Source organism: Sus scrofa, chromosome 14, assembly GCF_054392235.1.
Source record: "Sus scrofa isolate SSC_HxYL_T2T_F1_AM1 chromosome 14, Sscrofa_HxYL_maternal_Yorkshire_Landrace_v2.0, whole genome shotgun sequence".
Classification (NCBI taxonomy): domain Eukaryota; kingdom Metazoa; phylum Chordata; class Mammalia; order Artiodactyla; family Suidae; genus Sus; species Sus scrofa.
This window is the reverse complement of record NC_139396.1, coordinates 99784125-99809979: the sequence shown is the minus strand read 5'-3', so window position 1 is coordinate 99809979 and position 25855 is coordinate 99784125. Positions and strand designations below refer to the sequence as shown.

Below are 25855 nucleotides of genomic sequence, written 5' to 3'. Positions count from 1 at the left end.
GGATGGCCTTGGGGAAGAGCCTTAATCTGTATTACCACTCTTAAGTCTTGGCCACCCTACAATATCTGGCCCCTCTCTATGTCACAGATAGACTGGAAGACAAAGATATCAGATCTGGGTTGAGCACTGACTTAAAGGCAAAAATCAATTTTTCACCTTCCACACAGGGGATGTGTATCTAGAAAAACCACCAGGCTACTAAGATATGAGACATTTCAGAAATGTGTACTTGGCCATAAATGAAAAAAATCAGCATCAAAAAGGAAGGGCTTATAATACCTTCTACCAATTCTATGCCACCAAGAAAAGGAAACAGCTTCCAGAGTGCTGGCCTTGAATCTGAGCACTCGTCTGGTTCTGGCTCCATCTCTAAGGAGTTGTGTGACCTTGGACAAGTCTCCTAGCCTCTCTAAGCCTTGATGTTTTCATCAAAATTCACTGAAGGGTGGTTTAAGGGCTCTCCTGGGCTCTTTTCTCTTCCCATAGCCTGATTTACTCTAGTCCCACACACCAGCAGGTGGCAGTAAGTACCACATGACAAAGCCTGCCTGCCCCAGGTTTTCTGTCACAGCAACTAAAAACCTCAAAAAGTAAACACAATCATGACTGTAAGATAAATGATGGTGATATATGATCTGATCAGTGGGACTGGATACAAATAAACTACATCCTAAAGAATGGAGAGTGAAACACATACTAATAGATAGAATGTTTGCAATGACAAGTAAGATTTGATTGAAACTGACTCACAGATGGAAAATCTAAACAGACACATACCTTTCTCTTTATGGCAACTGACTGTGGTTTAGTCAATCTTGGAGGAGAGCTCTGAATATTTTCTTCTTCCTCTTCCTCTTCCTCCTCCTCCTCCTCCTCTTCTTCTTCCTCCTCCTCCTCTTCTTCCTCCTCCTCTTCCTCCTCCTCCTCCTCTTCACTGCTCTCCTTAGAGAGCTCCATCAGCTGCCCTCGCTCCCCTGCCACTGGCCGGCTCTCCGGGGAATGCAAATATTTATTTTTCGATTGTACTTTTGCAGGTGATTGCCTACTGTTAGCTCTAGATGACAGGATTTCTTGCTCCTCCTTTTCCCAGCAGCTAGCTTGTTCCATTAGCCGCTCGGCCTAAGGAAGGGGGGAGGATAAAAATGGCAAGCCAGTGAGAGGGCAGTCAGGCAGCCAGAGCCTCTGAGGATCAAAGGCGAAGGATATCGAAGTCATTTCTGATCAGGATAGTCAGCCAGCCAAGCGGCATTCCAGCTGCATCATCTCAGAACTCTTTTGCATCAGTTAGGATAACAAATCAAAGAAGATTGGGTTTCATGGGATATTTAGCAGTATTAATGATGCAGCGAATTGATTTGAGTCCTTTATCACTACATTACATGCTCACTGGCATGGAGCACTTTAAGCAAGTTCATAAACACAAAGAATCGATTGACACTGCAGCCTTGGAGCTCAGCACCAAATTTGATCTGATTACATGCTGTCAGTAGTGAAAAATGCTGCTTTGTGATCAATGATAAATGTTTCATTTTTCATACTCAATTCAATAAAATTATCATGTCTTACCATGCAAACCTCAGTTAGGATAAATTAGTGCCATATCATTTCACAAGCTCGCGCTACATAACCAAGCTTTTGACAATGATGTTAATGACTTCCTTAAGAATGCTGCAAGACTGAGGTTCCACGGCTTAGGCTGATGAAGCCAAATTACCTCTTTTTCCGCTTCCCGTTCTTCTTCAGAAACCGCAGCATTAGAAATTAAAATTGGGGTCCACCTTAGACTCTCTGGATCAAGTTCATTGGTCCGGGAACAGGTTTTCAACTTTTCCATGTGGCCCAATATCAACTTTTCCCGTCTAATGATGACAAATCTGCAATGTGAGGAGGCAGAACAAAGGGCAGTCAAAAGCTGAACTTTCATTTCTCCTTCACATATGGATCTATTACTGGCGCTAATAGTACCTGGGCTAGGAAGAACCGAAAGCTCACCAACAAAAAGATACAGCAAATTGAAATGTGATCAGCAAAAAAAAGTGTCATTTCCTATTTCCCTTTTAGGAGAAAAGTTTTGGTGATACTGTGGGGGCGGAACCTCTTATCTTTAACTGGAATGAATCTGCCTAATGTTAGGGACCCTTTCTGGTGTGAGATGCTTAAGAGGCAGCTGGGGTTGCCTGGGGCCCGTCCCTCACCTGCCGTCCCTTTTGTCAATCATGTGGAGGTGCTGCAGGGTGGTGGCGATGTCATGGGGGCACATGCCCGTAGCTCTGCTGATGGCCTTGATGCTGATGTGCCTCTCATGGTGGTGGTAGAGATATTCTAAGATGACACTCTTCCAATAGGCCAGGTAGGAGAGACGGCCCAGGTCAGAGAGTGGCTTTTCAGGAGACCCTGCTTGGCCTTCTCTTCTAGAAAGCAAATAGCCTAGGGCAGAAAAAGCAAGTTGACCTCACCATGGTGTTTTCAGACCTTGGATCAGGGGCCACTCGAAATAATATAAGTAGCAACAAGGTAAAAAAAAAATAGCACGTCAGAGAAGTGCAGTCATTTTAGGTACAGTCTCTTCCCGGCTCCAGTGATTTGCTCTCCACGAAGTTTACGCTCCCAAACCTTTTGTAGTGGCACTGTGAGCCAATGCCCGTAGCTGACAGCAGCATTCCTAACATACATCAGGGCATATTTAACAGAGCTAAGGTTGAACACTTTACTTCTGATAAGTCAATGTTCAAGTCCCCCAGCTTCAGATTCTTTCCAAAGCTAAATGTCAGGCACTTACTCAGAAATCCTGTTGAGGACCACCCTGAAATTAATGGGCAAGCTGTTTTCCACAGGAAGGACCAAATGACCCTTTGACAGCTGGGTCTTCATAAAAGAGAAGGGCCTCTGTTGACTGAGATTCTATATTGCTTGTTACATTTAACTAGCGGTTGATCTGAAGCTTTGTTTTAGGACTAATGAAAGAATGTCTTTTAAGTCAACTGCTGCAACTCACAGCAGCTCCACCAGCCCTATTTTCACCTCTTTCATGGAAATTAATTTATAATCCAACCGCTGCTGCTACACATTAAAACAAAACAACCTCCTTAAAACAAACTGTTTCATGTATACGCAGAAAATCCCGAGCATGGTAAGCTTTGGAATGTGCATTTGACAGCATTACTGTGAAGGTTCCTTGGCAAGGGAACTTTAAAATGAGAAAAACTTTCAACCCACTTGAAGGTAATGAATGAAAGCTGGCGGCTGTCTCGGTAATTAAGAGCCACTTATGGAGTAGCGGAGAAATGTTATAAACTAATGATGTCTACCTTGCTCTAATTATCTATTTCAACAGCCTCACCTTCATGAACTTCCTAAATTTAAACAAACATCAACCACATACAGTAGGTGGCAGCAATTACAAAATCATGCTGCTCTGTAAACCACCCAAATCTTCAACATTTTTCTTCTTTATCTACATTTCCAAAATGGCTGCATTTTTCAAGAATTTTTCTCAATTTTGGATTTTTTTTGTTGTTGTTGTTAGAAGGAGAAATCAGTGCCTCTGATGCATTTTCCTGCCTCTCAAAAACACTGTAAATAATGCAGAAATATAGAACAGGAAATTCAACCTGACCCTTGAAGGGATATAACCACATTGTTTTGCATTTTGATAGTTTTAATCTGAATCCCATTATAAAGAATAGGCATATATTTAACTTTAGGTTTTGCTGAAGTCTTTTGACTTGTCTCTTTAACTCCTATTTAAAAGCGAAGTATGTGACTGAATGCAAACAAACACCACAAAATTTTACAGTCAAACCACTGTCGACACGTCATTCGGCTGCACACAGAGGCTTTCAAGAGCAGTGTGTCAGGAATGCTAACGGTGATGGCCATTCTGCCGAATCCAGCCCAGATCAGGCCCTGTCAGTGTGGAGGAGAGCTTTCTGTCACCAGAGTACAAAGGGGGCCCGAACCTCAGAGCGCAGATAATTGGCACATCCGTCACCTGCCTCCAAGGTGCTTGGCACCTGCTGAGAAATTTACTCAGTCGGCTGGAGGTCCCAGCTCTGTACTTTGTGGGTGGGGAGTGGGGGAGGGGGGAGAGCATGGGGGGATGAGAACCACAGTATCATGAATATGGAACAATCCCCTTCTCTCCAAGAGACCCCACAATTAAAAGTCTCCTGCAGTGTCTGTGAAATTCCCTAGCCCCTCACTTGTTCTTACATGAACCCCACAGTTGGGGACAGAAAGCCCCTCATCATCCCCAGCCTAGCAGAAAGATTTCTGTACAACCAATGTGGTCACAAGGTGGTATGTGCCCTCCCCACCTTATGTCCCCTCCTTCCATGAGCAGCTTTGCCCAGGAAGCACATGTACTTCTTTGTTCCGTCTTCTTTTCCCGCAAGCCCTGCTCTGGGCTAAGAGGAAGCAGCCAGAATCCCCCCAAAACAGAGTTTACAGAGCCGTTCATGTTTTCACACCCTGAGGTAGTGCGCATACACCTTCTCAGGGCCTGGGACCACGCTGGTTAGGCCACGGGAACTCTCAGGCAACCCGGGATCTGTGGAGAGCATCCAGGCAGAAACCTTTCAGCACCTGCTGTTCCCACCACGTTAAGTGGCTGTCTCCCAGGACTCTCCCTTGGACACAGGCTGAGGTCTGTGACTGACTGTCACAGAGGAGTCCTGGGGCCTGTGGGGTGTCGGGGAGGGGGCAGCAGGACCCTGAGCATGCATATACCAAGCCCATCAGACATTCACAGCAAATACCTCTGTGCTGTGCTGTGCTAGCAAAGGTTACAAGGCTACCAACACCTGCCAACAAGGGACACTTTCTTGGGTGCTAGAGAGAAAAAAACTGCAGCCCCCAAATCCAACCAGAAAACATCAAACAGGTTTTCAGGGATGATGGGTACCAACACTGCAGACCCCACAAAGCCACTGTCTGAAGATATCACCGCATTGCCGGCTGTTAGCTTTTCCTTCTTTCTGATTCAGGAGCCCCTCAAGGAGCTTACACCAGTGCAAGGAACTTACACTTATGCTAAGAGCCATTTGTAAGTCCATGGTCTCCTCCTGAAGAACACGTTTTTGGTTTAAATGGAATCCATCCTCAACAACCAAACTGACCAAGGATACATTCCAGATTCCTTGCTAGTTAAGTAAAACCCCTGGTAATATGTCAACATGTATACATTAGCTCAGCAGAAAAAGTTATGCCATGTCCACTCGACTCCATTTGTGCACTAGGTTGATGTAATACATAGTTTAAATTTTACCTGGGGCAGGCACTTTCCCACAGAAAAGCTGTAGCTGGTGGCTTCTCACTGCTCTGACCTTCATGACATGGGATGTTTTAAATAATGAATTTCTTGCCATCTTTTGTCTCCTTTTTCTAGGCTCCTCAAATCATAACTGCTCTAGAACCCACTGACAGAATAATTTTTGGTAAGGACTTTTAACTTATTGAATGATTAATGAGAGGTTGTGGCTTAAGTTACAGCTCTTTTTTTTGTCTTTTTGCTATTTCTTGGGCCGCTCCTGCGGCATATGGAGGTTCCCAGGCTAGGGGTCGAATCAGAGCTGTAGCCACCAGCCTTCGCCAGAGCCACAGCAACGGGGGATCCGAGCTGCATCTGCAGCCTACACCACAGCTCACGGCAGTGCCGGATCATTAACCCACTGAGCAAGGGCAGGGACCGAACCCGCAACCTCATGGTTCCCAGTCAGATTCGTTAACCACTGCGCCACTACGGGAACTCCTTAAGTTACAGCTCTTAACTTACCAAAAAGATTCCATATAATTGATCTAAGATGCAGGGAAATAAAAAAAACTTATCTTGGAAGCCGGTGTATTATTCTGAAGCATCTGAAACAAGTACAACACACCCCTAGGTGAATAGATTCCTGTGGTGCTCTAACACCTTTCCTTAACTCAGGACACTTTCAAACAGAAAACCTGAACTACTCCTTGGGAAAGGAGGCTGTCCAGAGAGAAAATAAATTGATGTTTGGAGGACAAATCCCAAGTAGCTGCAGTATAATTAATCGCTGGTGAAATCATTCCCTTTACATTACCTGTGAACCAGAGGTGCTGGTGAACAGCATCTGGAGACTTGGAACTGAAGGCTGATGGGCTCGTAAACCCCTCACCCACAGCTATCTTGCTAACTACCTTGAGGAAGCTGGCTTCCTCTTTTGCTTCACTGGAACTATTTACCCAAGAATAAATGAGGTCTGAGATTCAGTGTATGGACCACACACTAAATTCAAAAGATAATCGGAGTGTTTGCTTAAAGGGAAAGTAAGACAAGGCAATGTCTGCAAAAAAAAGCAAACATTTCTAAGTTGTACTGCACAGGCCCCAAATTTACTTCACTTCTGTTAAGGCCAACTTACTTAAGAGTCAGATAATCAATCCCCATGTCAACTAGCTGTGATCCTTAGTGTTTTTTTCCCTGGGGGAGGGAAAAAAAGTGGTAGAGAGCTGCCTTCCTGTAGACAGATCCATTAGGACAAGGAAGGAACCATCTACACAAGGTCAAGATTTGTTTTTGCAGCCTAAATTCCCAAATTAACTGAACTCCCAGCATATTAACTGCAAGGTTAACCCTTGCTTAATATGCAACATTCCTTCCTTTTAACCTAGTCCTGTTTTAAGTGTGTCGACTGGACCAGAGTGAGTAATGTTCTTCAAATTCAGCACAGGGGTAGGGATTGTCCTCCCGGAGGCAGCCACCCTCGAGCTGCACACCTTGATCTTCTACCACCTGGGGCCAAACCATATGAACTTCCTCATAAAAGGGCAAACTCTGGCAAGCTACTCCCATCTCCCATCTGTCCGGATTATGAGTTTGGGGTAACAAGCTGCTTTTAGGGGAAAATAATCTTCAAGGATTACACACTTTTCATCAGACACCTGTTTAGCTCAGCAAACCCCGCAGCAGGGTTCCTATCCATGGACAGCACTGGGTTTGCAAGCCTGGGAACCGACACCAGGCCAGGGATTTATGGCAGCTCTTGATCGGAGGAAATCCAATGGCTCTAACCATGTATCTCATGATTGCGGACGGAAATTCACTGGTCCACGCTCATCTGTTACTGGTTTCTGGGGTTAAGCAGCTCTGTGACAAGTGGATGAATGGCATGTTATCAGTTTAAACAGTAGAGATAAATGAATTTGACAGGCCATTTATGTCTCCTCACTGACATTTTGTGGTGATGTTGCAATTACTAAGAAGGAAGTTGAACTTTAGCCTTCCCACTGTTTTAAGAGAATAGGAGCATTCTAAATGACCTGTGACCCATCTGAATTCTTACTGCTTTCCATTTATTACAAGATTCAGGTGCATCCCTAGGAAAATTGGAAAATTTGAATTTTTGAGATATTTTGTGTTTTAAGAGATTTGGTTCTGAAAGCCCATAAGTCTACGGGCTCGAAGTAATTATATAACAACTTGAACAAGCATTGCTTGACTTCTCAATCTACTGCCTACAAACCAGTGGTTTTCAGAGGCTGGTCCCGCAGATCAACAGCATCAGTATCATGTGGGAACTTGTTAGAACTGCAAATTCTATGAACCACAACTTGTGGGGGTGGGACCCAGCACCTGTGCTTTATCTGCCCTCCCCAGTGATTCTGATGCAAGTGTGACGACCACTGATATAAACTCTGCTATAGGGCTGCTGGTTGTTTTTGTTTGTTTTTGTTTTTTGTATTTTCAGGGCCACACCTGTGCATATGGAGATTCCCAGGCTAGGGGTTGAATCAGAGCTGTGGCCGCCAGCCTACACCACAGCCACAGCCACGTGGGATCCAAGCCCTGTCTTTGAACTACACCACAACTCACAGCAATGCAGGATCCTTAACCCACTGAGTGAGGCCAGGGATCGAACCCGCAACCTCATGGCTCCTAGTCGGATCTGTTTCCACTGAGCCACGATGGGAAACATGGTTTTGATGAGGATGTGAAAACCACCTTGTACAGGAGGAGAGCCAATGAAGAGACAGTAGGATTGAAGAATCTCTGGTGAAGGGGCCTCACCAGATCCTTAGTGGTAGACAGTTGGGGACAGGAATCTTCAAAGCTCCAGCAGACTGAAATTTAGCCAAGGTCACTGAGTGGCAGACTAGCTTTGCCCATAGCTTCTAGGCTTGTGCTTCTCAAACTTCATTGTGCAAATAATCACCTCTTGATACCACTAGACTTTTTTCTTTTTTTTTTTTTTTTTTTTGCTTTTTAGGGCCACACCCTTGGCATATGGAGGTTTCCAGGCCAGTGGTCTAATCAGGGCTACAGATGCCGGCCACAGCCACAGCCACGCCAGATCCGAGCCGCATCTGCAACCTACACTACAGCTCACGGCAATGCCAGATCTTTAAACCACTGAGCAAGGCCTGGGATCGAACCTGCAACCTCATGTTTCCTAGTTGGATTTGTTTCTGCTGTGCCACCACGGGAACTCCAGATACCACTAGATTCTGATTCGACAAGTCTGGGATGGGGCCTGAGATTCTGCATTTCTAACAAATTGCTATACCATGAACCACACTTGACTAGCAAGGGTTTATATATTAAATATGTGTGATTCTCAAACTTTTGCATGTTAGGATCTCTTTACAATAAAAACAAATTATTTATGAGCTTCTGTTTATAAGGGCTATATATATTAGTTTTAGGGAGAAATCTGACAAATACTTATTTGTCAAATAAATACAAACATAATTATATGTTAACATAATTTTCTAAAATAAAAAACAAAACAAAACAAAATGGTGAGAAGAGTGGCACTGTTTTACATTTTTGAAAAACTTCTCAACAACAGGCTTAAGAGAAAACAGCTAAATTCTACTATCTATTTTGGTATTCAATTTGCTGTGATATTACAGGTCATGAAATTCTTGACAACTCCACTGTACACTTGGGGGAGAATGAGAATGAAAAGGACAGGGAGTATCTTAGTATTACTTTGAAAACTCTTATGACCTTGCAGACTCCCTGAAAGGGCCTTAGGGATCCCTAGGGGTACCTGGACCATACTTTGAGACCATCTGTATTAGATAAAAGATGAAAAGAATTTTTAAAAGATGGGCAGCAAGACCGTGACTATTTTAAAACAATATGGCACTTATTGAATGCAGTGTAAGAGATCATAAGAGGCACTATAGGTTGGTAGGAAAGGGGACCTCTTCCTTCTGCGGTGCTCTTGTGTTGAGGAGAATGAACATCCATGATCGAGTTCCTAAGTTGGGGGTGACCAGGGCTAGAGAAAAACCCCTGTGAGACAGTGCAGGCCAAAGATGAGTCAATGGCATTTTGATAACCAATAATCTAATTGAGTGACACTATCTCTCTTTATTTGTCCTTTTTCTATCCTCTGGTCTAGCCCATTGGTTCTCAGCTGTACATCAGAGATGTCTATATTCTAAAAACTAGAGATGTCCGTATCCTACCCAATCTCAACTCTTGTCTCTCAAGCCAGTCTGGTCTCAGATGCATCCGGGATTATTTAAGGCAAAGGGTCTTGGGCACTAAACCTTGGTCAATATGTTAAATGGGGGTGCAACACTTCTCCATTCTGCTGTCCCACCTCCATCCCAAGGGCTGTGGTGGCAGCAGTGGTGCCTAGTGAGAGATCCAAGTGCAAGGTGAATCTTGGGGGAAACAGAGATATCTAAAGAGTCGAGGTTTCGGAGGAGATGGTCACTTGGTAGACAGCTCCGTGACAGACTAGCATGTCACTGATCATGACCTTGTCACTAGGCGGGTGCGTTTTTCTTTCTAAGAAGAGGACCATATAGGAAATAGATTATCTCATTTTCCTTATTAGGAAAATGGGGCACCTCTGATAAAGGATAAAATGATCAGGGAATGAGAGATGATATTTATATATACTCTGCCAATTTCCCTTATTCTCACACTAAAATCATTTGTGAAAGGCAAGAATTTTTTTTTTTTTTTTTTTTTTTTTTTTTTTTTGGTCTTTTCCCATTTCTTGGGCTGCTCCCACGGCATATGGAGGTTCTCAGGCTAGGGGTCTAATCGGAGCTGTAGCTGCCAGCCAGGGTCACAGCAATGCAGGATCCGAGCCGCGTCTGTGACCTACACCACAGCTCACGGCAATGCTGGATCGTTAACCCACTGAGCAAGGCCAGGGATCGAACTCGCTAACCACTGTGCCACGATGGGAACTCCGGCAAGAATTTTTTAAAAATATCTCTCCTTAAGTATATTTGGGAAGTAACCAGATTCTTTAAGTGGCCCACTGCCTAATGCAAATTAAGTAAAGCTCTGATTCATCACTCAGAGGCACTTCTGGTTAGGTAACAGTAATATAATACCAGTACTGTGACCTTTGAAGTAACAAATTAAAAGACATGTCAGAAGAATGCCCTCCTCTTTGACCTTTTGTCTGTTTCCACAGATCAAACCACTTTTAAATTCCGGAAAGTTTTAGGAAAAACACATTTACCAAAAAAAAAAAAGAAAAAAATTTCACAAAAGTTCACATTAGAGATTCAATCTGAAAAATTATTTCAGAAACTATTTTACTTCTTCCAAGTTGAAACCTGGATAAAATTTTCATATGTAAGTTATAAAATCCCAGTAAGTTACATTGTAAACACACTGCATTAAACCCATACACACTTGAAATAAAGCATCTGCTCCGAGCAAGTAACTATATGTACTTATAGTGCTTCACCTGTGAAACATTACAATTGAACTCTTCCTTTTTTTTTTTTTGGCTATGCGTGTGGCATGTGGAAGTTGCCAGGTCTAGGACTGAACCCGTGCCACAGCAGTAACAATGCTGGATCCTTAACCTGGCTGTACCACAAGGGAACTGAACTCTTCTTTAAAGAAAAGACTAAAAGCAAAAGCTGGACTTACTTTTGACCACTGAGCTTCTGTGGTTCCGGGGGTTGGGGGGTGGCTGAGACAGGTCATTCTAATAGCTAGTTGTCTAGTCTAATCCTACCTGGCCGACAGAGTGGGAGCATTTAGATCAGCATGGCCACTGGCCACTGATTTCAAAACCAAGTTTGGGAGGCAGGACAGTTAGAAGAGCAACTTGCCTTTTCATTTTGCTCTCCCGTACCTTCCCTAAAATACTGTGTTTGTGTGTGTTTACCAGCTATAATTTTCAAAAATAGGACCAAGTGATGTTGTAATTTCAATCCTGGCTGATGGGCTTCCATAGCAAACACAAGAACACAGCAAGCCTTAAGAAAGAAAAAAGTGGGAAGAGAAATATCTCTAAAAATTCTTCTTTGTGTTGAAAGTGCATTTCAAAAGGGATTTGTCAGTCTTTAAGATAACTTTCCAACATCAAAGCACAGCCCATCACCCAATCTGACCAACTAATGTTGAAAATGTGAAGCAAAGAAACCATCTCTAGCTGTCCTCGGGTCATCTAGAAAAACAGTCCTATTCCACTGGCCTATAGAAGTTGAAAATAATGCTTTTCACTGATTTTTTATTTATCTCCCATAAGCTTTCAAACAAGATTTGAGGCAAAAAGCCTCTGGCAATAAATGGTGGTGTCCCTACAGGGTTACTGATGAACCCCATTTTGATTTTGTTTTTTGGCTGTGCCAATGGCATATGGAAATTACCTGGCCAGGGACTGACCCTGCGCCACAGCAGTGACAATGCTGGATCCTTAACCGCTAGGCCACCAGGGAACTCCCCTGATGAGCCCGTTTTGACAGTTGTGCAGCAAATATATAGGCTGGGGGTAAGAGCTGGGCTGATGATGTGTTCAATCAAGTGACAGGCTGGTTTGCCAATGGATTTGATGTCATGTAGCTATCCAGCTTTTAATACTACTGGGATCTTAAAAGTCCAAATTGGCTACCATTAGAAGTTAGGTGTTGGAAAAACAAAAACATGAAATACCATGAGTAGCAGTATAAAAAGACATCAGCGATTACCCCTTCAGTTAGTGAGCGATGCCCCTCTCAAAGTCCACTGTTCAGGGAGTTCCTGTCGTGGCTCAGTGGTTAACGAATCCGACTAGGAACCATGAGGTTGAGGGTTCAATCCCTGGCCTTGCTCAGTGGGTTAAGGATCCAGCATTGCCATGAGCTGTGGTGTAGGTGGCAGACGCGGCTCGGATCCCGTATTACTGTGGCTGTGGCATAGGCCGGCGGCTACAGCTCCAATTAGACCCCTAGCCTGGGAACCCCCATATGCCACGGGAGCGGCCCTAGAAAAGGCAAAAAGACAAACAAACAAACAAACAAACAAACAAACCCTCCACTGTTCAGATTGGCTTCCTAATTCTAGCAATACTTTGTGTTGAGACTTCAGTAACAATACAGTATTATGAGCACAGCTTTTGTCACAATATACTAATATTATTCCCTGGTCACAGTTAATCAAAGAATGTCCATTCAACTTTCAAAGGGTTAGAATGGTTTAGCAATGTGTCCAACAGCTGAGTGCCTACTGTGTTCTTGGCACTTTTCTAGCTAGGTTGTATGCAGACATTCTGTTTTCCAAATTTAATAAGGAAAAAAGCTCTGAGAGTTTAATTTGTTAACTAGTATGCAACTGCTGAACTCAAGAACCACAAACTACGTAAATAACCGGAACTCAAAGAGACATGTTAACAGCTAAAGTTCATTTTTAAGAATCAATTCAATATGCTACATGCAAGCAATCAATTACACTGCAATCATCATTTACAAATCAAAGTACACTCGGATACTCATGGGGTATATACAACTAGGTGGAAGTATGTGATTATGGACAAACAGACTGAAACTGTAAATTATGTAACTGTCTCTTGTAATTACCCGGCTTGAGAACCAAAAGAAATTTCCTGTATAATTTTGCAGGGGAATGGGGACTGAGATACAGAATCGCTTTTTAGTTGACTTTAACCCTTCAACAGCTATTTAATTATGTGTGATGAGGTCAAAGAAAGTTTATGCTTAATTTATGAAAAGCTGGCAGGGAGATATTTCAAAGTAATCCTTTAAAAAGCTCCTGATTATTCACGAAAACTAATGATTTCTCTTCCTTGTCAAGAAAGATTTATCTAAATTATTTGGTAAAATAACATTTAAAACAAATTCACAGGCATCATTCATTTATTTCTTCTCTAAAAACGTTCATTATCGTCTGAAAATTTTTAACTGGATGCAACTGAAAGCTGCAGGGGTAGAAAGCTGTCAGAGTCCTTAGACACGTCTTCTGCTTTGGTAGGAAAAAAATCTCATTAGCTTCCTTAAATTCAGGGGGAAAACTCCAACACTGGGCAAACCACAGGGCAGGGCTTCTAATCTACAAAGAAGCATCTTCTTAAGAAGGAGGAAGCCTGTTTTTGCAATAAATAATCAGCAGAACCTCATTTCAGCATATTTTAAGACATGCTAGCCTTTTTCTTTCCCTTTTTTAAAATCTAACTTTTTAACATCATTTTTCTTCTGTAAACACTGTTTGCAGTGCCTAAAGATCTGCCCCAAATATTAGAACTGCTGAACACTGGTATCCTAGGCGGAAGGAAGGGGAATTTCTTACATTTACAGTGTCTGCCAGTATGGCGTTGCCTCATTTTGGATTTAAAAAAAAAAGCGAGTTCCCCTTGTGGTGCAGCGGAACCTGTCTGTGAACCATGAAGTTGCGGGTTTGATCCCTGACCTCGCTCAGTGGGTTAAGGATCTGGTGTTGCCATGAGCTGTGGTGTAGGTCACAGACGTGGCTCAGATCCTGCGTTGCTATGGCTGTGGTGTAGGCCGGCAGCTGTAGCTCAAATTTGACCCCTAGCCTGGGAACCGCCATATGCCGTGAGTGCAGCCCTAAAAAGCAAAAAAAAAAAAAAAAAAAAAAAGGAAAGAAGAGGAGAGGGAAAGAGGGTGAGGAGTAGGGGAGAAAAGAAGGGAGGGAAGGAAAAAAGAAAGACAGAAGAGAAGAAAATTAAGTCCCAATACTGAAGTGTTTCTATCTCTTTATTCTCTCTGTTCCATATTTTGCATCCCTATTCTGCACAGCCATTTCTCACCCAAGTCCTCAATTTTATCACCTATGTTAACATACAACCCTTCATTTATGTTTCTCTGGGTTTAAGAGTGGAAGCATAATTTACAGGAATACTGTTTTTCTAATGGACTCGACTCAACACTTGGGAGGATATAATCCTAGTAAATTTTAGTACATTTCCTTCACATAAAAGTGATTCTGCAAAGCCTGACATAAAGGTGATGCCAACACACCAAATACCTTGTACTCATGCTTTGATCTTAAAGCAGTAAAGGTAAAAAACTCTATCTTTTTTCTTTCTTTTTTTTGTCTGAACCCACAGGATGTGGAAGTTCCCAGGCCAGGGACTGAACCCATGCCACAGTTGCAATCTGCTTCAGCAATACAAGATCCTTAAACCAGCTGTGCCACACAGGAACTTCCTATATCTTTCTTTTAAAAACATCATTAATATAATGCCACCAGTAAGTCAAAAAACTTTTCCAGTTTTAAGAGTTTCAAGAATCTAAGCTCTAAAACAAATACCACAGGGCATGACCTTCCATTTTAAGACCCTCACTTTCTTAAAAAGAACAAACAAAAAGCAAAAATAAAACAGAGATATAGAAAACCACACTAAACAAATATATAGCTTAAAGGATTATAAGGCAACCATGTTTGTAACCACCACCCAGGATCAAGAAATAGAAGTTGAAGGGATGTTCCAAAGAACCTTTCCTTTGTCCCATCCCATTCACCCCTCCTTTCTCCCTCATGAGTAACCACAATCGTGACTAATACTAATCCCTCATGTTTCTTTATACACTTATCACCAAAATATCCCCAGGCAGAACAGTATAGTCTTGTCCATTAAAAAAAATAAATAAAGAAAGAATGTCTTTTAAGTCTCTTTTAATCTATGGGTACCCCCACAACCCCACACACAATCCTTTCTTTTCCTTATAATTTATCTGTTCATGAACAGGAGCCATTTGACTATAGAGCTTCCACACTCTGGATTTTGCTGATTGCGTACACACAAAGCAGTACAATTTGCTCCTCCTTCCTCTGTGTTCCTGCAAAATGGCAGCTGGATTCAGAGATTCCATCAAACTTGGGGTCCAGCGATGTTGCTGTGGCTGTGGGGCAGGCTGGCAGCTGCAGCTCCAATTTAATCCCTAGCCTGGGAACTTCCATAAGCTGTGGGTGCAGCCCTAAAAAGACAAAAAAAAAAAAAAAAAAAAAAAAAGATGCTTCTCCTCATTTACTATTTGGACCTAGTGGTACAGTTCATATAGGAAAGGAAGGTTAAAAGCTTTTGCAAGATAAGAGACGAGTTCCCATCACCCTCTCAATTTGTTTCTAAACGTCATCATGAATATGTGAGGTTATGAATTTGATGAGTTTCGGACTTCCTGTTGTGGCTCAGTAGTTAATGAACTCGACTGGTATAACAGGTTTGATTCCTGGCCTTGCTCAGTGGGTTGGGAATCTGGCATTGGCATGAGCTGTGATGTAGGTTCCAGACTCAGCTTAAATCCCACATTGCTGTGGCTGTGATGTAGGCCGGCAGCTGCAGCTCCGCTTCGACCCCCAGCCTGGAAACCTCAATATGCTGTGGATGCGGCCCTAAAAAAACAAAACAAAACAAACAAACAAAAAAATTGATGAGTTTCAATCAATTGCAGTTATCTTTATTATTATATTTAATGCCCAGCAGGAGCCTCCTCCTACATCCTTTCAATAAGACTCTAATAATTTCTCTTTTTTTTTTTTTGGCTTTTTAGGGCTGCACTGGTGGCACATTTATGTTCCCAGACTAGGGGTCGAATCGGAGCTGTAGCTGCCGGCTTATGCCACAACCACAGAAACATGGGATCTGAGCCTTGTCTGCAATTTACACCACAGCTCACGGCAATGCCAGATCCTCAAAGCCACTGAGTGAGGCCAGGGATAGAACCTGCATCCTCATGGATACTAGCTGGATTCATTACCGCTGAGCCATGAAGGGAACTCCAACTCTAATAATTTCTGCCTCCTTCTGTCTAGTGTGAAACCAAGGAACATGCCTTTCACAGAAAGAATTCTCTATTTCATTTAAAATGATGATTCAACTTGGACTCCCCCCACAAAAGACACATGCAAATATATTGTGTATAGCGAAGCCTACCTGTATTACAGCAACCACTTTTTTCGATACCTTCTGCTATATAACAAAAAACAGTGCATATTTTTTTCAATGTGGACAAATAGTTCCATTCTTAACTGGAATTATTTTTAATCCTCTTGACTATTTTTAAGCACTTTATAAACATCAATTTAAAACAATTTTTGTTGAAAAAAGGGAGCTCCTTTATGATGCTAACTCAAAGCAGGATTCAACATAAATATTATAAAACAAGGTTTTTATATTGGTAAACATGAAAATGTAGCACTAATATTAGAGTAAGAATATGCTAAACACAAATTTATGGAGGAGGGAAAAAAAACCAGATTTCTAACTAGTAATTTCCTAACAGAATTCTAAACGAATGCAGAGAATTGCTTTACCCAAAACAAACTGATATTTTGAAAAATACACCTTCCAACCAGCTGAAATGTATTGTTTGGAAATGTAAATGTATTGTTTAGAAATACCCTCATGAGAGGACGTTATCAAACTATTATCTTAGAATATTCTATTTGAAACATAACACAACAAGCTGGAAAAATACATTTACAAGGAATAATTCCCTTGAAACCAAAACCAGGTATGGCACTAATGTTAACCAATCAGAACAATATCTTTCTTGATCTTGGTTTAATACTGGGAAAATGCTTCCCTTGCATTTATCTTAACTGGGAAAATGGAAACAAGAGTTGGAAGCATTTTCTTCCTCTGCACTGATGGAGCCCAGGTGCACCCCACACATGCAGCATGCATGGCTAGGTGAACCTCCATGTGCCGGCTACTTCCCTGTGGGCAAGAAATAGATCATTTATCCTGCTGGTCCCATTACCAAGGCCAACCCTGGCATGTTTGCTGAAGGAAAGGACGAAAGGATCAAGAGTTAAAAACAAACAACAAAACCCATAAAGACTGAAAGGAGATCTGAGATCAAGCCCCAGTTCTGCAGGAACCTGGCCAGGTGAATCTGGCAGATGTTTTCAGTGACACAGAGAAGAGGACTGACTACCTTTGGGCAATCATTTATTCATTCACTCCCTCAACAAACCCTTTGTGACCTTGTCTCCTAGATGCGTGGCACTGTGCTTGGGGCTTGGAGCTCAGCACTAAACAAGTCCTGGTTCCCTTTACTCTTTTTTTTTTTTTTTTAAGGGCTGCACCTGTGGCATATGGAAATTCCCAGGCTAGGGGTGGAACTGGAGCAGCTACTCACAGCCTATGTCACAGCCACGGCAACACCAGATTGGAGCAGTGTCTGTGACCTACACTACAGCTCACAGCAATGCAGGATCCTTTAATCCACTGAGGGGGGCCAGGGGGCCAAACCCTCATGGATACTAGTCAGGTTCGTTACCACTGAGCCACAATTGGAACTCCAGGTTCCCTTTACTCTTGAAGATTAGGTTTTCTAATACTAATTATTAGAATGGAATTTACCCAGTAGTGGGTTTCAAAATGATTCATTACAAATGCTGGTCAATGTTAGAAATCCAAACAGACAAAAGATTTGCTAAAAAATAAAATCCACCTGCATGCCAACTTGAAATAATTTCTGAGCTACGTAAGGCAAAACGGTAGCTGCAGACCGTATGTTTCATATTTACAATGTTTTCATTGAAGCAATGAATACAAACTATTCTATAAGAGCTATTTATTTTCTATTTATGACAAGCTTAGTTTAAAAAAAAGATACATAAATAAATCGTTAGCTGTACTGCCTCATGCAACTCATTTCAATGCATTCAGTAACAGTCAACCTCTGAATAAATCACTGAGAGCTCAATTTTTAACCTTGATGTCATCTTTAGCATATTAAAATACACTGTACTTCAGCCCAGTGTAATAAAAGTCATGACAAAAGCTTCTAGTACAATATATTATAATGAGAAAATAAGGAAAAATAGCCATTTTCCTTATTATATTACAAACTAGAATCCTATTAAAATATAGGTCATCATTATACTTGATTACAGAGGTCAAAACACATCTTCCAAAACCTAGCAAAAGTCTGAGGATATAGCTACTGGTCCCATCTTCCAACAATTGTCATGTGGAGGTGAGGGGAACAGTTCCTATCTTGGAAAAGGCTTCAAAAGCATGAGTAACTATTCTTTAATGGTTGCCTTGCCTGTGCTCACTTGGGGAGGGTAACTGCTGGGAAAGCCCTGCAAAGAGAAAAGCTTTCTTGACAGTTTCTTAGGACTAAAGTTGGAATTCTCCTTCCAAAACAAATGCATGGGAGTTCCCGTCATGACTCAGCAGTAACGAACCCAACTAGGATCCATGAGGATATGGGTTGGATCCCTGACCTCGCTCAGTGGGTTAAGGATCTGGCATTGCCTTGAGCTGTGGTGTAGGCTGGTGGCTACAGCTCCGATTAGACCCCTAGCCTGGCAACTTCCATATGCTGCAGGTGCAGCCCTAAAAAGAAAAAAAAAAAAAAAAAAAAAACCGCATGAAGAAAGGAATTATCTGATAAAAGTCAGGAGAAGATAAGTGTCTCTTCAACCAAGTGTGTAAATGAGAATGTTGTCACAGCTCTCATTTCTCTGCCCAAGGTTTATACTAGATAAGATTGCCTCCTTTCTGATGCAACTTACGTGATCCTAAGATAGAGGCTGCCCTTGAATAAAAACACCGGACCTCAGAAGAAGGCAGGGCACACCCAACATCATTTGGAATTAAGCAACCACGGCTGATTAATTATGTTCTAATAAAATAAAACTGTTCTTCCTAAGAATCACATGAGAAGAGAAAGTACACTGAAAAAGCTCTTCCTGAGGTAATTCGTTTAACATTTATTCAATAAATAATAAGGACCTATTAAGTGCCAGCCTCTTCCAGGAGGTAAGATTATAGCAGAGAACAAAGATGCTACCTCCATGGTGGGTATATGAATATATGAAAGCCATGAATGTATGAAAGGCACATGCAACTTTCTAAATGACTCTGTACTCACTCAGACTACACCATTTTTTTTTTTATGGTCAGTGCCATTGAAAAAAGGGAAAACTATTAAATAAAAATTGCATAAGTAGGTAAACACTGCCTGTCACATGGGTAGGGCCTTCATTTAATTTGCTCAACTCTTCACAGGGGGTCAGAGTGTTTCAGTTACAGATCATGTGCCAAAGACACACTGTCATGTCTCTCAAAACACATCTCTGATGCTTGGCTTGGGGAGCTCATAAATGGGGGGAAGTGAAGTATTTACTCTGCAGCCTACCCAAGAGAGAGTTTACACCCCAAAGTGAGCGCTGCAACAGCCTACCCAAGAGAGAGTTTACACCCTCAAGTGAGCGCTGCATGACCTTCACGCCATCAGGAAGAAGGCAGAGGTCATGTGTCTCACTGGGACTAAAGGATGAGGCTGCTCAGGGTGAGGTGACTGGCACCAGAGCAGTGAAGGCTACACCATCTATGGCTCCCTGCCATGGTGCTTGCAAAGTGTGGCCCTAAGTCAACCACAATGGTGCAGAGATGCCCAAGACCCTCACTAGAGAAGTCAGGTGTCTCACCGGGGCCTGGGGAGAATCTGCTCACCCTGGTGTACTCAACTTGCCCTCCAAGAGATGCTAGTGAGGCCTATCAGTCCTGGTTCTTCAGAATTTACCAACATTCAGGTAAAACATGGCTCACGGGAACCCAAGCAACCAGATTCCTAAATGAAAACTACTTTCTTAAATTTTTTGGTTTTGCTTTTTAGGGTCACACCCATGGCATATGGAAGTTCCCAGACTAGGGGTCAAATCGGAGCACAGCTGCTGGCCTACACCACAGCCACAGGAACATGGGATCCAAGCCGCATTTGCAACCCTGTGACCTACACTATAGCTCACAGCAACACCGGATCCCAACCCACTGAGTGAGGCCAGGGTTTGCACTTGCATCCTTACGGATACTAGTCAGATTCGTTTCTGCTGCACCACAAAAAGAACTCAGAAAACTCCTACTTTCTATGGGAGGCCGGTCAGTATCGAAAATTTGTTTCCCAAAAGCAATTTGCAGGTAGGATGAAATTACTGTGCATCTTTGTTTAATTGTATTCCAATTCCTAAGTTTTACTTAAACTGTGTTTTGAAAAGTGTCTAAGTGGTAGCTCTTTTAAAGTAATCTATTGAAGGCTGACTGTTAAAACTGGAAGTTCCTAGCTGGCAACCTGAAATATTATGAAATTTATTCCTGTATTTAACAGTTAACCTAGTAGCTAGTGTCTATGACATAGGGGTAGAAGTTTTTTCTTTGAGAGCATTCACATGATTAGCCTCTCAACACTACACCCTTCTAGGTAGAGATGCAGGATGTGACTTTCTAATTCTATGTGATGGACCTAGAAAGGAAGAGAAGTAGGGAGAGCCAGAAACCAGAGAGAAGATGCTTTCTCATCAAGGTGATGCTTTCTCAAGAAATCAGCCAAGAGCTATAAAGAGGCTAAAGGAAAGACAAACCCGGGAATGGACTCTAAGCACCTCTCTTAGATTAGATTGGTTCATGAGAAACAGACTGGACAAAGAATGAAGGCAGGCATGGAGAATTAACCTGTTCATTCTCAGTAAGAAAGAAACTAGATATTAGGTTGTACCCAGAAGCATCCTTCCTTAAAAGAGGACTATTTCTTATTTTCCTTAAGTCCAGGTGTGTGAGTATGTGTGTGGGTGTGTGCACGCACACACACCATTCTTAAGAAATGAGAACGAGTACAGGGACAATGTTAACCACCCTTGTGACATGTCCAAGTTCATAATGTGTAGGCACTAGACTGGGTCATATGCACCCATCTTGTACAGCACACGCTAATTACAGCCTCAGTTTGTAAGTAGTATAGTATATATTCCTCATGTAAGCCAAGGTGAAACCTCTCAACATATAGGATCACAGAAAAGATCAGCAAAGGGGATTTCCTGATATGAGTGCCTAACTCATTCAATCACTCCTGCTTCCTCTAGAGTGAGTTCTGTTCTATCAAAGACAACCCTGACACACTGGACAATATTTTAATATTGAATAAAGAAAGCAATGAATTGAAGCTGCTTTGAGACTTTTAGAATTAGTTACAAATAAACAGATACTAATTTTTTAAATGACTAAAGGTAGAGTTAACTGATAACTTATGTAACTGACAAGCTGGTTGTATACCAGTCTCAAGAAAACTATAGATTTAAGTTTGTAGACTTTTTGGACCCAACTGTCATCTATCTTTTATAGCTTACCTAAGAGTAAGTAAAGTCTGAAACAAAGAAGTTAGTATAAGACTGAGAATTCTTATCATTCAAGTTAGTATGTTTGATTATTTTAAATTAGGAAATAATATTGAATTTCATCAAATGCCTTTTTTCAATTTGCAATAAACAGCTCATCTGTGTATCATTTTTTTTTTTGTTTTCTCCTTGATCTTTTTCCATCAGAGCTCCTCTCTCTTTTTTCTGCCAATGCTCCAGTTTTTCTAACCTAACCTAAAAACAAAAACCACCTACTGCCCTTGACGGTTGACCTTTCTGAATCTACTTTAAATTTCACTTATACCACAGTCCCCCAAAGCATATTTTTTACACCTTCTCTTAACCTTCTTCTCTGGGGCACTGAACAGTGGCTGTGGAGTGATCCTAGACAAGTTTCTTAGGGTCTCTGTGCCCCCGCCAAAAGAGATGCTAACAGTAAGCAACCTTCCAGGGTTTCTGCAAAGATTGAGTTAATGTGCATAATTCGGGTGACAGTGCTTGACATATAGTAAGTGCTCCAAAAATGTCAGCTGGGATAATGAGTACTGTTGAAATGCGGGCCTCTTTTGGCTTCCCTGACACTCTTCTCTCCTCATCTTCTTCCTACTTCTGGACCTTTTCAATTCCCTTGATGCCTTCCTCATCCTCTATTAGCTCCTTGAATGTTAGAATTCCAAGCACTCCATCCTCAGCCCTGTTTCCCTACACTCTCCCTGGGTTGTCCTCATCCACGCCTATGGTTTTAACCACTATGATATGCCCATGATTCTTTGTAGGATCCCTCTACTGCATACCCTTACTGGGCTCTCAACTTCATGGGAAGCTGGGCATGGGGTGTCCAAAATCACAATGAAGACAACATGGCCAAAGCTGCACTCGCTATCTTTTCAAGCTCAGTTCATTCACTCATTCAACTAGTATTTACTGAGCACCACTAGGTGCCTGGCAGAGTTCAACTTGTTGCAGGATGAATAGGAAAACACCTGCCTCATTTCCATGCATCTTCATTGCCACTGCCCTCGTTTAGGCCTTTACTGACTCTTTTTTCTTTTCTCTTTTTTTAATGGCTGAACCTGAAGCATATCGAAGTTCTCAGGCTAGGGGTCAAATTGGAGCTGCAGGAGCCAGCCTACCTGACAGCCACAGTAACGGGGGATCCTCACTTAACCCAGTGAGAGAGGCCACAGATTGAACCTGTATCCTCATAAAGACAACATTGGGTCCTTAACCCACCAAGGACACAGAACAGAATTCCAGGCTTTCAGACTCCTGCTTCTTAATTTTCTTTTTAGTTATGGCAAAAAGTACGAATAAGAAAATTGTAGCTACCTGTAATTCTAATTCTAGAGATAATCCGGAAGTGTATTTCCTTTCTTTCTGTCCATATACTTTTTACATAATTGACAATAGAGTATATACACAATTTTGAAAGCCATTTATTTATCATAAGCATTTTCTTATTTTATTAAAAATTCTTCAAAACGTAATTCTTAATGGCTAATGATATTTCATTATATGAATATACCATAATTTTCGTAGATGGCTGGTTCTTTCTAACCTTTGAATACTGAGGCTGTTTCAGTTTTGTTTTGTTTTTTTCTGCTGTGAGAAGTTTGCTCACCCACACAGTGAGGTTAAAAGCACATATCTCAGTTGTTGGTAGAGGACAGAATGAGTCAGGACTCCTAGGGAAGTGGCTGGTACATATTAGACACTCAGTAAATGCCAGCAATGTTGCTGCCACCAATGATTTCCCTTTTTTTGCACATGCTGTATTCATGTCCTCTGCTCATTTTTCCATTAAGGTTTATGTTTTAACACTATCAAACCTTTAACTACTAGAGACATCAAAACCTTGTTGGTCTATTTGTTAAACATCTTTCCCATTATGTTTGCTTTAAATATTCAACCATAACCATTTTCCTACATAGATGTTTTACACTTTTATATAGTCAAGTTCGTCTGTGTGTATGTGTATATATATATATATATATTTTTTTTTGGTCTTTTTTTATCTTTTTTAGGGCCGCACCGAAGCATATAGAGGTTCCCAGGCTAGGGGTCTAATCGGAGCTGTAGCCGTCGGCCTACACCACAGCCACAGCAGTGCCAGATCCGAGCCACGTCTGCGACTCACACCACAGCTCAAGGTGACGCAGGATCCTTAACCCACTGAGAGAGGCCAGGGATTGAACCCGCAACCTCATGGTTCCTAGTTGGATTCATTAACCACTGAGCCACAATGGGAACTCCATTGTCTGTATATTTTTTTGGTGTGTGATTTCTTTGGTTCTTTTAATGCTTAGGATATCCTTGACCGTCTAAAGATCAGATAAATAAGTAAGTATCTTTTCTTCTACTTTTTAAATGTTTTTATTTTTGATTTTTGTTAACCTCTAAGCTTTTAATCTATCTGGAATTTCTTTTGTTTTTACCCAAATGTCTAACACGTTTCCTTATATGGTCACGCTTTTGAATATGCTGGTTCCCTCGGCATAGGATGTTTTCATGCCATGAGCTCTCAATATATATTGTAGAACATACTGCCCAGCAACTGATGTCTTGTCGTTGAACCTGACCACACAGCAAAGGCTATGTCCTCTTCATTTTGGTTGCTCATGTTTAGCAGTGTAGACTAGTGTTACTATTATCTATCTATCTTTTAAAGGATACAACAAGGATAGAGAAAACTAAAGTGGATAACAGAAACAAATAAACAGAACTGTATTTCAAATGAATAGTACAACCTCACTGAAGGGAGATAGGTTAAAAAGAACTAACCCAAGTCACGTGTGAATGCAGTACTTTAACTAAATACATTTAGCTTAAAGTCAAAAAGAACTATACACAAATATTGACCTCTAGTTCGGAGGTTTGTTTTACACAGTGGTACGAGTTAACAACTCTAAAACTACTTAATGTGTATTCCAGACTGAGCATATAAATAAATATATTGTGGATAATGGAAGTCAGGTTTCTCACTATTAGCGAAGAGAGTTACAAACACAGAAATGTGAAAGGATAGAATAAAACCATGCAGTGGCATTGATGTGGAATGCAGAGTTCAGTATGAACTCATGATAGGGGTAGGTGTAGGTACAGGTGTAGTTGTGTGTGTGTACATGCACACACCTTTAAGTTTTGGGCAGTCACAAAACTCATGAGTTGTTTTATGAGCAACTGGGAGCTGGTGCCCTTGAGTCACTCTGGCCAAGCTCTCCAGATGACCTCCTGGGAAGCCCTGCTCTAACAAATCCCAGATGAGCTATCTTGGGAAGAGACAGGCAACAACATTATTCCAAGGACAGCATTTGGTCCTGGGATGATCATTCCACCTCTTGACTGTCATAGAGAATAGTGCTCAAAACTCTGTACTCATAGTTCTTTGTATACACAGAACACACCACTTTTCACCCATGTCTACGATCCAGTGTGCCAGTGGGCAGCTGGGTAGCTAACAGTTTTCCTTCTACTGGTATCTTGTTTCAGCTTCCTAAACCAGCAGTTTTTAGAGACAAAATAAAGACTTCCTGCCTTACAGCTTTCTTTGAATTACCAAATATACTTCTCCTGACCAAAAAATCCTCAGGCTCGTGTACACATAGAAATAAATAAAATAAATCTAACCATTAAAAGTTTCCTTAAAAAAAAAAAAAAAAAAAAAGAACAGATTTTAGAAAACCTGTAACCCTGGTTATCTGTTTTGCCCTGAGTTCTGAATTATAAGGTTTTCAATGATTATGAGAGGGCATGGGGTTTATCTCCTTCTGCAAAGCTGGATCTAATCATTATAGAAAGATATTTATCTACTATTATTTTAAGTAACTCCAAAGAGGGAGATGCTATCAATTTTTTCAGCAGCCTACTTTATCTTCTTTAAAACCTTTGTAGCCAAGGACTTTTTTCCCCTTGGCTTTAAAGTGAATTTCTATTGGGTTTACACCAGTCTCCACTTTCAGTGCTACAAAATTCTTCCCTTGGTTTCCTATTCTCTGAAGAAATAGCACCCATCCCCTTTCAACTTTATTCAAATTATTCACCATACTCCTTAACCCACTCCAATGCAGGGTGATGCCAAGAGTATACAAAAGAGAAAATCTACAATGACACCTCAGCGCTGCATCATGACGGTCCTGAGCCATCCATATCAGTTTGAATATGTTCCTTAATTTATGTTTAAAAAAAAGAGAGTAGACTCTAATGTAGTTTTCACTAATATGGTTAACATAAAGATTTAGCATTTGAAGGGAATGTCTTTGTTCCTGGGTGGTTCTCTTATGTAGAAGGCCTCAGTTTCAGATCATGCTGCACAAAGAAGATGCTAGCACTTTGGAGATTCGATTCAGATCAAAGCAAATACATTTAATGCAGATTTCTGAGGGCACCGCCCCACTGAGTACAGAGAAGGTATTCAAGGAGTTTACAGTAAGTTGGAAGTAAGATACTTGTATCAAATAATTACCACAAAAGAACTTAACTGAGTCTAAGTGCTATCCTGCAGAGATATATGGATCC

General features: G+C 41.5%; 1 protein-coding gene and 1 long non-coding RNA gene across 21 annotated transcripts in view; both read right to left on the bottom strand.

Annotated features, from left to right (window-relative positions):
- Positions 1 to 25855, bottom strand: part of KAT6B (lysine acetyltransferase 6B) — a 221649-nt gene that overhangs the window by 9516 nt on the left and 186278 nt on the right. For all 20 annotated transcript variants that reach the window (XM_084997366.1, XM_084997365.1, XM_084997368.1 and 17 more), the window contains 3 exons: positions 2196 to 2427; positions 1715 to 1874; positions 778 to 1119 (listed from right to left, as the gene is read on the bottom strand). In XM_084997366.1, the coding sequence (XP_084853492.1) occupies positions 778 to 1119; positions 1715 to 1874; positions 2196 to 2427 (734 nt within the window). The remainder of the gene's footprint in view (positions 1 to 777; positions 1120 to 1714; positions 1875 to 2195; positions 2428 to 25855) is intronic.
- On the bottom strand, positions 17514 to 22474 carry LOC146396887 (uncharacterized). Its single transcript, XR_014828165.1, has 2 exons — positions 20281 to 22474; positions 17514 to 18518 (listed from the first exon to the last, which is right to left on the bottom strand). It is a non-coding gene; the product is annotated as an uncharacterized LOC146396887 (long non-coding RNA).